This window comes from Pseudonaja textilis, chromosome 3 (assembly GCF_049901715.1).
Source record: "Pseudonaja textilis isolate UNSWEBS1 chromosome 3, rPseTex1.2, whole genome shotgun sequence".
Classification (NCBI taxonomy): domain Eukaryota; kingdom Metazoa; phylum Chordata; class Lepidosauria; order Squamata; family Elapidae; genus Pseudonaja; species Pseudonaja textilis.
The window spans coordinates 31,148,071-31,163,187 of NC_141992.1; the positions used below are offsets into that span (position 1 = coordinate 31,148,071).

Consider the following 15,117-nt stretch of genomic DNA (forward strand, 5'->3'; position numbering starts at 1 on the left):
TGACTACTCTGAAGCACGGGAAATACTCAGAACTAGTGTCACCTTTCTAAGTGTCAATATGATGTATTCAATAAAAGGTCTTTCAAACCTAAATGGAGCTTCTGAGTCCTGATTGAATTGGATTCATTGCTCGGAACAGTTTGATTGAAAAGGAACAAAAATCATCAACCATGCCAACACTTGCCACACAGGTAAATTTACTGAACCCTGGTATTCTACAAAGGGCTATTAACAAGCATATTGATTTAGATCCAACATACTTAAGAACACTTAAGAAATTGGACCATTCAGATGACCAATCAACAACGGAGTCAATCAGCTCCTCAGAAGTATAGCACCAAACGAATAAGGCCAATCACACAGCCAACTGATCACACTGGCACACAAGACATATATAAGCTAAAGAGGAATAGAACAAGACAGTTCTACTGAAGTTCCGCTGATGATGTTACCTAGCCTTTCTGAAGTAAAATGGGAAGCTTGGAGAGCAAACCACTTCCAAAATCTAAAACCCGAGCTACAAGTATTCTCTATCATTTCAAAGCTACAGTCTTGTTAAAAGTGCTCAAGTGGAAATCCAAAAACAGGAAAAGAACCATCAAGAAGGATGATCTGTCCACAAATATCATAGCATGTAATCCAGATGATCTGTCTCCAGCTAAAGGTTTTGAAATAACTGTTGATCATGTGCTGAAAACTAAGATCTTATTTGAGGAAATAAATAGTAACTGTTCAACTAGACTAAGTTTGCTGATTTACTTTGGAATGATCTGTATGTAATTTTATCTACCCTTGATCTTTCCCTTATCTTTCCCTTTTTGCAATAAATTCCTTTTCATATCTAGAAATTTGATTTAATTGGCTTAATAAGGAAATTCCTCATTAAAAATATTGTCACTTGAAGGACTGGACAATTAAAAAACAATCCTTTGGCTTGTAGAATTGGCACAAAGCCAACATATTCCACTGTATTTTTCAAAAGCTGGACTGAATTGAGAAACCTTGGTAGGAGGGCTATAAATACCCCAGCTGGATAGATAGGGCTGTGATGGCGAACCTATGGCACACATGCTGGAAGTAGCATGCAGAGCCATCTCTCCGGGCATGCCAGCTGTCTCCTGTTGCTCTTCCGGGTTCTGGCACGTGCCAGCCATTTGGTCTTTGCACGTGCGGAACTGCCGGAAACCAGGAGAGCAGCTCCCGGCATGCACATGCGCGCCGGCCACCTGCTCTTCTAGCTTCTAATGCACAAGTGCATGTGAAGACCAGCTGGCCAATGTGCACATGCGTGTTAGAAATGGCCAGCCAGCTGGTCTTCCGGTTTCTAACACGCATGCATGTGCAAAGAACTGGGTAGCGCACGCATGCGTGTTAGAAACCGGCCAGCCAGCTGATCTGCCATACGCGCATGCTCAGAAGACCACTTGGTGCCTTTTCAAGGTGCACACACTCCCGTTTTAGCACTCAGTGCCCAAAAGGTTAACCACCCCTGGATTAGAGGATATGTACAGCCTAACGTCTGGCAGGATACCACTAATACTTTTTACTATGGTAGATGACGTTTATATCTTACTTCATATATTCAATTTGTTATGACCATTTACTGTAACTTCATAAAGATCCTGGATAGCCTACAAAATTAAAATTAAAACACATCAAAACATAATGACCTGGATATGATATGAAAAAGGTATTTTTTAAAACAATCCCAAAACACAGGTTTGACAGGCAGCTTTTAATTAACCCTAGCTCCCCCAGTTTGTAATATGATTTTAGAATTTATTTTCATGATCTTTTAAAAATGATGTTATTGTTGAAAGCTGATGCAAAATGCTGCTGTTGTTTTCTCCATCACTCTGAAAAGTCCTTAGTTGCTTCTGATCTAGATAAGTCTCATGGAAACAATCCTTTGTGTTGTGTTCCTTCAGATGTAACTTAAATATGTGAAGAAGTCAGAATGACACATGGTTCTTGGGCACCTTCTTACTAACATGCAAGAACCATGGTGCATTCATTCTAATTTTCACATAATGTGCTCTTTAAGGCAACAACAAAGCTCCCGCATTGTTTGTATCCAGACAGTAACTCAGCTCTGACCTTCATAACTTGCTTTTGTGATCTTATCCATTTTGATTTTTTTATTGCATTATCTACCATTCTTATGTTAACTTGCACTACAAGCTAGAAAGGTCATCTATCTCTAGGTTCATCTTAACCTAGCAAACACCACTAAATCCAGTAGAATCTGATATTTGCAATGTTTGGAATTCACAGCTCACAATGACTCTTTTCTATTTTGCATTCCTATGGTTTCCCAAACTCAATAATGCCTCATATCTCAAAGTTATAATTCATTACGTTTTTCATAAAAGCCGTTGCAAAGGAACAACATTCTCATATTGGCAAGGGGAGTGTAGGTGAATTTATGACTATTTTTAACCTCCCTCCCCAAGATGTGAGAAGTGTTAATAAAGTATCCTTTTTATGACTCAAATCTCATGTTGAAAGATAGATTATGTCCTTGGAGTAAGGGAGTGCAGTACCAGGCATATGCCTTTGAAGCGCTGGGAATTATCACACTTTTTGGAATGTCTTTGAAATGCCAGATACCGGGTAAGAAAGTGTTTGTTATGTGCTGGGTACCAAAAAGATAATAAAATGTAACTTGTATCCTGAAAGATGTATTGTATGTATCAAGCCATTTGTATACTGTGTGTGTGTGTGTGTGTGTATAGTTTTAGAGTATAAAAGTAGAGCGAAAGCTATGCTTTTTGTTCCTCCCAGCTGCCAAGGGTGGAACCCATCTGCAGATGTATATCCAATAAAGCCTTTTTCCTTGGATCAACTTTGAATCCTGGTGGTTTTTCTTTAGCCACAATCTCACAAAGATGAATCAATTAGTAAAACATAAAAGCACACCAGGGACCAAGAAAAATCAATCTATTGCCATTGGGCATAGAATAGGATTTTGTGTCAATCTGTAAATAACTCCCACTTTCTATTTTCTCAAGATTCCAGCAATATTGGAAAGGTGAGTCAATTTATTTCCTGCTCAGCGGCAGTGCAACCAGTGTCAAAGCTTTTTTTTTTTTTTGCATTTCTTCACTTGCAAAACAAGAACCACAACTCCTGACTTCTGAACTTTGCAACTCCTTCCAGGAGTCCAAGCAGCAATAAATTGAACTCATTTTGTGAGTTTTCTCATTCTCTTCAGCAGATTGTAAACTTGCTTGCAAAGTACAATCTATTCTTTTTTTCTTTTTGAATAGACCATAATGAATGAATTGCTGTCATTTCAGGATATGTGTAATGGTTTAGGGTGGATTTAAAAAAATTCTTTGCTCTCTCATTTCAAGTGCAAACTACCTTCAAACACGTTTAGGCAGAGGATAAATGCTTATAATTTTAAAGAAAAGCAGTTCTGAATTATCAAGAAGGATGAAAAATTAAGTCCACAGCAGCAGGGACCTTAATTACAAAGTAAAGAACATAAAGAACGTAACACCTTTATGTATATAATAAATGCACAACTAGGGGTTCCCAAATTTCATTTACTGTTAAAACCCTTTCCAAAATCTACTAGCAATCTGTAGTTTTTTAAATGTGATAAGTAGTGAAAAAAGTAAGGTTCTACATTTTAGCAAGGAAAACCAAATGCACAGATAGATAATAGGTAATATCTGGCTCAATAGCAGTAATAATACTAGTAATTGTGAGAGGGATCTTCGAGATTTAGTGGACAATCATTTAAATATGAGCCAGCAGTGTACTGCAGCTGCCAAAAAAGCCAACATTGTCCTAGGCTATATTAACAGAAGGATACAATCAAGATCACATGAAGTGTTAATACCACTCTGTAATGCCTTGGTAAGGCCACACTTGGAATACTGAATCCAGCTTTGGTCGCTACGGTATAAAAAAGTTCTCAAGACTCTAGAAAGAGTGCAGAGAAGAGCAACAAAGATTATTGGGGAACTGGAGGTTAAAACATACGATGAACAATTGCTGGAATTTGGTATGCTGGCTGGAGAATTCTGGGAGCTGAAGTCCACAAGTCTTAAAGTTGCGAAGGTTGGAGACCTCTGGCCTAAAAGGATAGCTGAAAATACAAATTGTGCTGTTGTTAAGTAGCTAGCTCTGATTTAAGGATATCTTTCCATATGTCTGGACAGAATATGCTGCATATTGAGTCACAGTAAATCTCAGCGTTTTCTCAACCTTGGCAACTTCCCAGCTAGGGAATTCTGGGATTTGAAGTCCACATATCTTAAAAGTTGCCAAGGCTGAGAAACACTGGGTTTGAGTCCTTATTACAGACAACAATAAAGTCACATACACAGACATTTTGCCTTCTCCAGCAAATTCATATGTCAACTTCATTTGCAAGTGGTTTCAACAAAGATGAGATTGATAGGCAGAAGAGTTCTCAAAAGTAATAGTTTTCTCTGAACACTGTTGGTATAATAGCAATATTGTATCTTTTTTCAGCATTTAAGCAGAAGGCAGTTAACTCTAATTTCAAATGGAAGACACTTTTTCTAAAGTTACACAGGAATTAAATCATATCTGCCCTCTTCTGGGGAGCTAATTTGTAGAAATTAATTGAACACAGGCTATATATGCATCTTTATCACATGTCAAATGGTGCTTTTTAAATTAGTATAGTATACGGTAGGCAGGATTAATTTAACCCTTCACTCTCCTATTATAAAATCAGTTATGGTTACTCCAATACTCCAAGCTTGCACAAATACTTTTTTTAGTGAAAGGATTTAATGCATACTTCCTTCCAGATTATTTGAAGTTGGTATAATTGATATTTAAAAAATCAATCTGAAGTGAACCAAACCTAATTGGACAACATTGTAAAAGATTCCTAGGAAGGGAAGTTAAAAAAACAGTATTTTGAAAACATAGCACTGGATTGCTGATACTTAATAGGCAAGAGCAGACTAAAAGTGCAAATGCTTTAGCTACAATGATTTGTTTAACATTTAGTATTGAATTACCTAATGTCAATTTATACCGTCCTCAATTTACATAAATAAAATCAAGCCATGTGCAAAGATATGATGTAATCTGAGGTGACAACGTGTACCAAGGTGCTTTTCCTGGTGGCAACTGAACTTCTTGTTTTTTCTTTGAAGACGTTTCACTTCTCATCCAAGAAGCTTCAACTCTGACAGGATAGCGGGGAATGGAAGGATTTATATTCCTTGCAGACAGCATATATTTCTTGCAGACAAATCCTTCTATCTATCCTGTCAGAGCTATCCTGTCAGAGCTGAAGAAGCTTCTTGGATGAGAAGCGAAATGTCCTCAAAGAAAAAACAAGTCCAGTTGCTGCCAGAAAAAGCACCATGGTACAACCATGACCTGGATGACTGAGAATCTCTACAGACTGACAACCTGTACATATCTGCTGCTACAAATAACTAAGATAGCAGCCCACCCATACAACTGTCATTAGAGAATACCTTTCAAAAGCCACCTTGCCTGCTGAGAATAGCTGTCAAGTTGGCTTGAGAAAATGGCTTACAGGAAAGTAACTTCTGAAGATGCTGGGAAGGCCTAAAAGAATAATATTTAGGATGTCGTTTCCTCGAGAGGAAGACTTCAGTACTGCAAGCTTCCTTCCACTTTAGGAAAGTCTGCATTGGTCAAAAAAGTCAATATGCTGGCCATGACTACTGTGTGTGGTTCTGTGAGTTCCTGAGTTCGCCCCTTGGGATCTAGAACCCAGGTTGTCAGCAGCTGACATGCTAAGCTCAGCATCTTTAACCACTGAGCCATCGCCATCACCCTCCACGATCATTAGTTGGCAGAAAATACAGGCAGTCCTCAACTTATGGCCATCATTGAGCCCAAAATGTTTGCTGTTAAGTGAAACATTTGTAAAATGAGTTTTGCCCCACTTTGAGACTTGTCTTGCCAGAATTGTTAGGTGAATCACTGCAGTTGGTAAATAAAGTTGGTAAACCTGGTTGTTAAGTGCATCTGGCTTTCCCCATTGGCTTTACTTGTCAGAAGGGGATCATACAACTCGGAGTCACTGCAACCATCAGAAATATTAGTCAAATTTTGATCACGTGACCATGGGAATGCTGCAACGGTTGTAAGTATGAAACATAGTCAGAAGTCACGTTTTTCAGTGTACCTTTGGTCACTAAACTGATTTCCGTGGACCTTCAGTGGTTGGCAGAGAGGGCTTGCATAAGTGCACTAACTTGCCTTATCGTCTCTGTCATTGTATTTCTATTTTATTCTTGTTCTAGTTTTTGTTTGGCAAATTCTAATAAATAATAAAATAAATGTCAAGGGCTACCTGTAGAGGGAAAATGAACTTTTTGCAACCTAGTGGCCATCCGGATAGAATGGAATAGAATTCTTTATTGGGCAAGTGTGATTGGACACACAAAGAATTTGTCTTAGTGCAAATGCTTTCAGTATACATAAAAGAAAATGATTTATTTTATTCATTTAATTTTTGTCAATTGCTTACAAGATAATAGATATAAGTAAAAACATAAGTTATGAATACATGGATACATGTAAGAAAAATAAAAATAAAAAAACAATAGGACAGGGATGGTAGGCACGTTGGTGCACTTATGCACGTCCCCTATATTATATTATTATATTATATATATTGCAGCTATATTATAGCAGCTCTCGCTGTAGTGCAGAGGTCTCCAAACTTGGCAACTTTAAGACGTGTGGACTTCAACTCCCAGAATTCCTCAGCCAGCATAGCACATTCTGCGACCACGCCCACATGGTGCCGCAGACGGGGATTGGTGGACGGGGTCTCGGGGATTTGCAAAAAGGAGCGACTCTATTTAAAGCCTGTTTTTGGCGCCGCTTGCTTTTCTTTGCCCATCAGGCGGCTCCCTTTTTCTCCCTGCTTCTTTGTACTGTTTAAAGCACCAGCATGTCCGACAAGCTGCCCTACAAAGTTGGTAAGTAGTTCATTCTCCCATTCTTTTTCTTCGTGCCGCAAACGGTCCCCATACGAGGCCTGATAGAGGCAGTTCTGTTTCCTTTAACACGGTACAGAGGTTTATTGCAAAATAAAATTTAAAAAAAAATGGCCAAAAGGGCTCGGATTCTTCTCGGAAACATTTAAGCAATGTTCCGCCCCCCCTTTCTGATTTTTTTCCTTTTAGGCTCTTTTTAAAACAAAGAGGAGATCTTAATAGAGGGGATACATCATTCTTTCTTCCCGAGCGGGATTTAAATGCAACGGATTGTCTTTAATCGACCTGAAAATTACAGGGGTGATCCTCGCTAGTGCAGCTTGCATAATGTTGGAAGGCTTGTGGGATCTTTTTTTTTTCCTGTAATCAAAATGGATTTCAGATTGGCTACTAGATCGTTTTCTATTCGATATCTGAGCAAACGCCATGTGGCTCTGAAGGGAAAAGAGGCTTTGGGGAAATGTAGTTCTTCTGATTGTTCTCCAGCAGGACCGATGTTCGAGTCTTGTAATTGAAATTACTACATTTCCCGTCATGCTTCTGGGGACCATGCTGTCAAGCAACCGCTGCCCTCTGAATGCTAAATCCATTCACGATGTGTAGTAATTATTTCTACAAAAGAAAAGACTGTGACTTAAAATTCAATCCGGAATAAGAAATATCTTTTAAAAAAAAAGACAGGTTGTTTTTCCAGCTGCATAGAAGCAAGACTTGTTAACTTTTCATGCTAAAAGAATTGTGTTTATAATGGAAGGCTTTGTGGACGAGGTTCTACTTACAAATGTTAGAATCAGCTTTTTTCATTATTGCAATATTCCTACTTTGCTGAATTTGGACCCTCTTCTGTGGATCTTAAACATCACATAGACAATGTAAGAATACCATAATGAAGTAATTGGAGATTTGCCATTCTTTTAGGGAATCAGAATTCAAGTGCTATTGTGTATGTATTTCCCACAATGTGGGAAAATCTTAAGGCCAGCTCCACCAGTGTATTGAACTGTAACTTCCATAAAGTTCAGTCTTTGGTAATTTACAACCTTTGAACATCCACTGAATAATACCATGCTTGATAAAGCTACTCTGACCTTCTATGTCTGAGAGCATACAAATCAGTGTTGTCAATTCCAAAAGGTTATTTTGTATCAGAAGATCCTGATATTTCCTAAGGCAATTTAGATATCTTAACAAAAGACTCAACTCTGTTCATTGTGTAAAACTCTTCTTTCTGTCCTGCTTTTTTCCTTTCAACAGATAACTTCTTTGAAGTCAGACGTGTATGTACACGCAATTACCTAAGTTTTTTTCTAGGGTAAAGTTGACTAAAGTCAATTATTTATTAGATACTTTGCATAAGCATTTTTTTTTTTTGCTTTTCTGTCATTTCAACATGTTTATATGCTTTGCCTGGAGCAATACCTGTTCCCTTGCTTGGGTTTATTTTCAATTAAATATCTACAATTTCACTGAATACAATCTCCAGTGTTAGGGTATTTGTTTTCTCTTTGTGTTTGAATCCCCCAAATGTTCACCATTGCCTTCTGGTGCTTTGGAAAAATAGGTTGACTCCCTCTTTTTTGTGGCAGCCCCTCAAATATTGAAACACTATTATCATGTCACCCCTAGTTCTTCTTTTCTCTAAACTAGACATATCAACATTATTTAGGTTAATGGATATTAGTGAAGCTTGTAAGATGATAACAAAAGAATTTACATTACCAACTGCTGTTTATAAGGCTTTTTTTTAAAAAAGAAAACTGCAAGTGGGATTAAATAAGGAGTAGAAATGGATTTGAAGGTAGGTCATTCTGGGATTGCAGTCGTGTATGTCAGCTGTTCTTCCTCATCCTCTTTCCAAGACTTTTTCCAGTATTTCTCAACTATGGCAACTTTAAGGTATAGATTTCAACTACCAGAATTCCCCAGCTAACACTGTATTTTCTTGGTATTTGTCTATTGTTGCTCCTTCTTTGTTTAGAGTTTTATCCAGAGGTAGTATTCAGCAGATTATGACCAGTTCTGGAGAACCAGTAGTGGAAATTTTGAGTAGTTCAGAGAACTAGCAAATACCACCTCTGACTGGAGATTTTACAGTATCCTTTCCTTGCCAAGCCCACCAAGCCACACCCACAGAACCGGTAGTAAAAAAAATTGAATCCCACCACTGGTTTTATCCCACCATTTTTAGATAATTCAAATAATTCTCCTTCAATTTTCCCTAATCTTGTGATGATTTGGGATGAGGGTGACTGGCCCAAAGTCACCCAGCCAGTTTTTCATGCTTACGGTGCAGTTAGATTTCACTGTCTACTAGTTTCTGGGCCAACATCACTGGTGAGGTATACAAAACTTTTAAAATCATCTTTATGATTTTATTTTTGGTAATCTAAGTAAATGGTGGCTCCTCATAAATGTTCTTTTCATCAGGATGTTAAAGTGATTTGCTGCTCCCATAATCCTAGTAATCTAGAAATCCTGCCAGGAAGTAGTAGGATGGGCGAAAAAAAAATATCTTTGCACATTTTCATTGCTTTTGTTATAATTTATCTGTGTAAGTATTAGAAGTTTAGGAATTGATAAAATCAACTTTTGAGCAGGGACCTTTTAGGAAAAAATGCACTGAGATTCATATCCCTGTAATAATTGCTTTGTTGAGTCCAGACAAAAATTTATCAAGGCCAATATTGTTTTTTTTTAATAATGGATAGGCAGCTGTTTCTAAGCAATGTCACTGCTTTCTGAACACTGTTGGTTTATCTTTTGAAGATGGAGTATCACTGTAGAAATAAGTTTCTTACATTTTTTTACAAAAGTAGATGATTTAACATAGATCCAATTGTTATAAATGAGTTGTATAGAGTTTGTATGATAGTTCTGGTGGTGGGGAATTCCCCTTTAGTTCTTGAAAGGCTGATGAATGACCTTAGTATTTTTTTAACTCAGCCACACCACGAAATACTTGCACATTAATAGTTATACTAAGAGCACTTAAATTAAAAGACTTTAAATGCTTTGAAGATTATAATTCCTTCTTGACAATTTTTTTCCATTCAGTTTTGTTTGATTCTCTGATACTGTTTGGACAAGACCCTCTCCGGTTTTCTTGGCAAGTTTTTTCAGAAGTGTTTTTCCATTGCCTCCTTCCTAGGACTGAGAGCCATTGACTGGCTCTAGATCATTCAGCTTCCTTTGTGACAAAACTACAGCTCGTTTGGTGCCTATTACACCAAATTGATACTCTTGTCAATAGTGCTTGTTATAAATGTTAAAACTAACAAATGCTTTTAGTTTATCACAAGGGATTCCTGTTTCTTTCTTAACATTTTATTCTGGAAGTTTGGATATAATATAGTATGCTATATTTAAATGTCTATTATTTCCTTAATCGGCAGCTGACATCAGCCTTGCTGAATGGGGACGCAAGGCTCTGAACATTGCTGAAAATGAGATGCCAGGGCTGATGAAGATGCGTGAGATGTACAGCTCTACAAAACCACTGAAAGGAGCTCGAATTGCTGGTTGCTTACACATGACTGTACAGACTGCAGTTCTTATTGAGACCCTGACAGCTCTGGGGGCAGAGGTAAGGCTGCATTTAAGTTAAGTTGCACTCTCCTGAATGGTTGTGATGTATTTGGATGATACCAGATGGCCCATTTATAGGTTAATGAGCCACTGTGGTGCAGTGGTTAGAGTGCAGTACTGCAGGCTACTTCTGCTGCCTGCCAGCTTGCCTGCAATTTGGCAGTTCAAATCTCACCAGGCTCAAGTTGACTCAGCCTTCCATCCTTCGGAGGTGAGTAAAATGAGGACCCAAATTGTTGGCAATATGCTGACTCTGTAAACTGTTTAGAGAGGGCTATACAGCAGTATGAAGTGGTCTATAAGTCTAAGTGCTATTGCCAATACTGTCAGTTGATAGAGGCAGTTAAAAACACAGTACTGTGAAAGCTTAATTGATTGCTTATATTTATCTCAAAGTACCCGGCCTTTTGAAACCAGGCTGCAGAAGTAGCAAATGTGGGTGCATGTGCCTACCACTCATGCAAATGGAGCTGCACATGCACGTTTTCCTACCACACGTGCAGAACTGTCCCTAATTCCTCCCCCTCCCCCCACTAGTCCACAAAGCCAAAAAGGTTGGGAACTCTGCTCAAAGCTATTGGGACTATTTCTACCAGCCAAATTAAACATATTATTACATAGTAGTTATAGTTTACATTGAATCTTTCCATTTTAATCTTGTAAAGATGCTACGGTTACAGTGTGTTTATACGAACCTAGTCATTGTGGCTTGTAAATCATTGATTTTGGCATACCATGTTGTGCAAACTCAATTAAGTTTTATTCTAAAAAAGATGGTTGATAAAATTATGGCTTAGTGCTTCATAGTAATTATAGCTAGTTAGGCATGGCTATAGCTGGCACAAGGATAGCTCTGCTTTAATGTTTGTGCACTGGTGCAAAGGATTAGGGTCACATGCTATAGTGTGATTTGTTTGTATCTGTAAACCCAATAGTTATGACTTAACATAGTGCATGGAGCCAGATTGTTATTTGCTCAATTGAAAATGTGGTTGGAATACTGATCCCCTGCACACAAATTAGTTTGTTCAGAAAGTTCCTTAATCCTGGGTTGATACTGCTCAGTTTTGCAAAGATTTGTCGAACAAGTGCAATGAGTTGGGGTGTGTGTGTGTTGTGTTTGTGCCAAACTATAAAGCTAAAATGAATATGTGCAGCAGAACCAAAGAAACAATGGCATTGTTTAAAACACTGTCTGACCTAGCTGCAAACTAGCCACCCATAAGGTTTTCTTACAATGTAATGATTAAATGGTTATGAAAAAAGCTATCAAGAATTTTGACTGAAGCAGGAAAAAGAAACCTAAGTAAGCAGTCACTTCAAGAGCCATTTATATTCTGATTTTCAGTTACTGAGTTTTGGAAGGCTTTTAGTTTAACCAGGCACAAAGCTTTGAACTCTGACTCAGCTTTTACCGGGAAATAATTGATCTCCTGATTTTTCAAACTATTTGCCTTTAAAGCATTCCTCCTCACCCAAGTTAAATTCTGTGAAAGTAGTAAACTTTGGAGATTGCTTTATTAACTCTGTAGAGTTATTGAATATAGTGCTGATCGTATTTTGAATTATTTTTCAGGTCCAGTGGTCCAGTTGCAATATTTTTTCCACACAAGATCATGCTGCTGCAGCTATTGCCAAAACTGGAATTCCTGGTAATGTTTCGCATTGTTAACAATTATGAGCTTTTTTAGTCCTGTGGGTATAAAGTAAAGTAAGGGAGAAAAAAATTGGGTGGTTCCTTATATATTGATGGTTACTCTGATTGAATGTGTGCTATCAGGATAACCTCCTTTTTTCCTAGTGAAAAAAGAACACTAGAATGTTGCTTTATCATTAAAAATAATTAAATAAAAATCCGGAAGTATAGGATGAAAATAATATAGATACTGTAGCAGAATCAGAAAACTTTTGATCTTGAAACTAGCAGATATGTGATCTTGAAGATTTTGCCCTACTGGATTCAATAGATTCAATGTTTTGAAAAAGGATTATATTTCCTGTTTCAAAATATTGGATCCAGTACAATGAGTCTTCTCGCTTCTAAATGATCTCAATTCAAAGAGCACACCTACAGCACACCTTATATTGTTCTTGTTTTCTCAGAAGTGCTTAGGTGATATGGCTTTTTACACACTGGTGAATCTTAAGTATAGTGAAGTGTGTTTTCACACTATTTAAGAATATCTTGGTATATGAAAGTTTAGATTTCTCTTTTGTCACAATATAATTTCTTTACAAACTGTGGAGCATGATATAGGTTTGAGAGTAATATTTGTGAGAAATGAAGTATGATTCCTTCTAATCAGTGGTACATCTGCCTTGCTTGTAATGTAGAATAGCCGTGCCCATTTATTCAAGGCAGAGAGTTAGTGATGATTCTGAAATAGATGTTTCTGGAATAGATGGAAGACAGGTTGAATTTTAACCTAGTAAATTAAAAAAAACATAGTTTAATTGCTTTGATTTATATTATTGTAAGATGGTTATCAGGTGCTTTACAGCTCAGACATATTCTTGAAAGTAAAGATAACACTGGAGAAAGATTCTTCATAGTTCATTTATAAGCAAAATCATGGAGTCAGTGGGATTCTCCTCCATGCTGCATCGAGAGCCCAGGATAGGGTTGACTCCTTCCTATGATGTCATAGCTGAGTCTGTACTAAGATATAAAAGCCAGCCCCCGGAGAGACCCCAGCTTTTGACTCAGCTCCTTTCTGTCAGTAGCTGTGTCTCTGTAGCGTTCTGTGCAATCACCAGCGATCTTCAGTACTTTTTTCCTCTCTTCAAGCAGCTCCCAGGGATCTGGGCAGCTGCTCTTCCAGGAGAGCCCTGCAACGTTGGGAGCAGCGTCACAGAGCTCTGTGCAGGCAAGCTGGGCAGCGTTTGCAGACCTCCCCCAGTTTGGAGCGATCGTAAACACGATCGGCAAACTGATAAGAGCTCAAGCCAGCTGATCGTGTAGCTGGTTGCTGTTTTTCCCTTGCTGACTTCGCTCGGGGCTCTGTATAGCCTAAGGAGCGATTCTTCAATCTTGGAGCCTGTTTTCCTGTAGTCAGTGGCCACCTTGGATTCAAGCCTTCCACCATGAGGTGAGCAGCCATTTTGTAAGCCCGGGGGCCATTTATACCCTAAGGGGCTTAATAGAAAAATTTCTAAACAGCTTCTTTCCAACGGAAGAGCCTTTATTTTACAAATGGAGCAAGATAAGGCTCAGGCAGAGCTTTCCCCCCCCCCCCCCCCCCCACTGGAACAGTCTCTTAAGCCCAATAGGAGAAAAAGACATAGGCATCGCACCCAATCAGTCCAGAGGGAGGTGGCTGCTAAAATCAAAGCTAAGGCTCTAGCCCCTAAGAAGGCAACTCGGGCTGAATTGAGGACAGAGAAGCGCAAACATGCAGCTCTCGAGAGGCAGTTCAAAAGAACTATTCAACAGAAGGGAGTGCAACTACAGCATGTTTCAGGTGATACTCGTGGGCCCCAACCAAGCCCTCCCAGGGGAGGAGAAGTCATCTATGAGCCTTTCCTTCCTCCATCCTGGTCTTCTGAGGCTCTTGCTGTCCAGTCAGATCCTCAGGATTTAAGCAGATCTGGGGCTTATTTCCAACAGGCTTCTGTGCCCTATGCTCCTCTCCCTCCCTCCAGGCCTCGAACCTCTCCTCAATCTAGACCTGAAGCCACCTTCATTCCCACAGCAGCAGGCCTTCTGCCTCTACCTTTGAGCATAGACCAAGGGATATCCAAGATGTAGTCTCATCAGCCATTAGGCAGGGATTGGCTGAAGGCTTCAAGCAAATTCTTCAACCTCTGGAAAGGGTTCAGGCCCTTCTCCCTTCTCAATCTATAAGTTCCTTGCCTCATCATTTTGATTTACACAGGCCTCAGGACCTCAGGGTCCATTCTTCTCTACCAGAATGGGAGGAGGTTGATGAGGAAGGAAGGCCTTCACCATCTGAACACAGTTACTCTTCTCATTCAGAGTGTGAAGAGGGTGAGATTTTTGACCAAAATCTTTCTGAGGAAGAGGATTCTCGCCCAGAGCAGACATCCTCTGCATTGGTCTTCAAACCTACTCTCTTCAGACCATTACTCAGCAAGGCCTTGGTCACTGCCAAGCTGTCGCCAGAGGAAGTGGCTCCCGAGCCACAAGGAAATCCCTCTAGCCAAGGAGATTCGCTCTTCTCCAAGCCTGTAGTGCATGCAGAGGTTTTTGCCTTCTCCCATTTTGTTCCTGGACATGGTCAAGGAACAGTGCGCTTCTTCTTCGGCAGGTTCTCACCCATCTTCTCTAGATAAGCATTTCTACAATGTCAGCGCAGCTCTGGACAATGCCCTGGCAGTGCCTTCTGTTGACATTCTGGTTCTGGCCTCGTTCTCATCTTCTGGGACTCCCATGGAGCCAGAAGATATCCTGAAACCGGATAATAAACATTCCGAACAGACCCTCAAGCGCAATTACCAGGCTGCTACTTGGGCTTTTCGGGCTTCAACAGCAGCATCCTTCTTCACCAGGGCATCCATACGGTGGCTGTGCCAACTCCAGAATAGATTGCCTGCT

General features: G+C 39.3%; 1 protein-coding gene across 1 annotated transcript in view; it reads left to right on the forward strand.

Annotated features, from left to right (window-relative positions):
* Positions 1-6,763: 6,763 nt before the first annotated feature.
* The window catches only part of AHCY (adenosylhomocysteinase), a 40,675-nt gene continuing 32,321 nt past the window's right edge, over positions 6,764-15,117 (forward strand). The window contains exons 1-3 of the mRNA XM_026697634.2: positions 6,764-6,959; positions 10,370-10,560; positions 12,139-12,214. Coding sequence (XP_026553419.1) covers positions 6,932-6,959; positions 10,370-10,560; positions 12,139-12,214 — 295 coding nt within the window. The 5' untranslated portion in view covers positions 6,764-6,931. The remainder of the gene's footprint in view (positions 6,960-10,369; positions 10,561-12,138; positions 12,215-15,117) is intronic.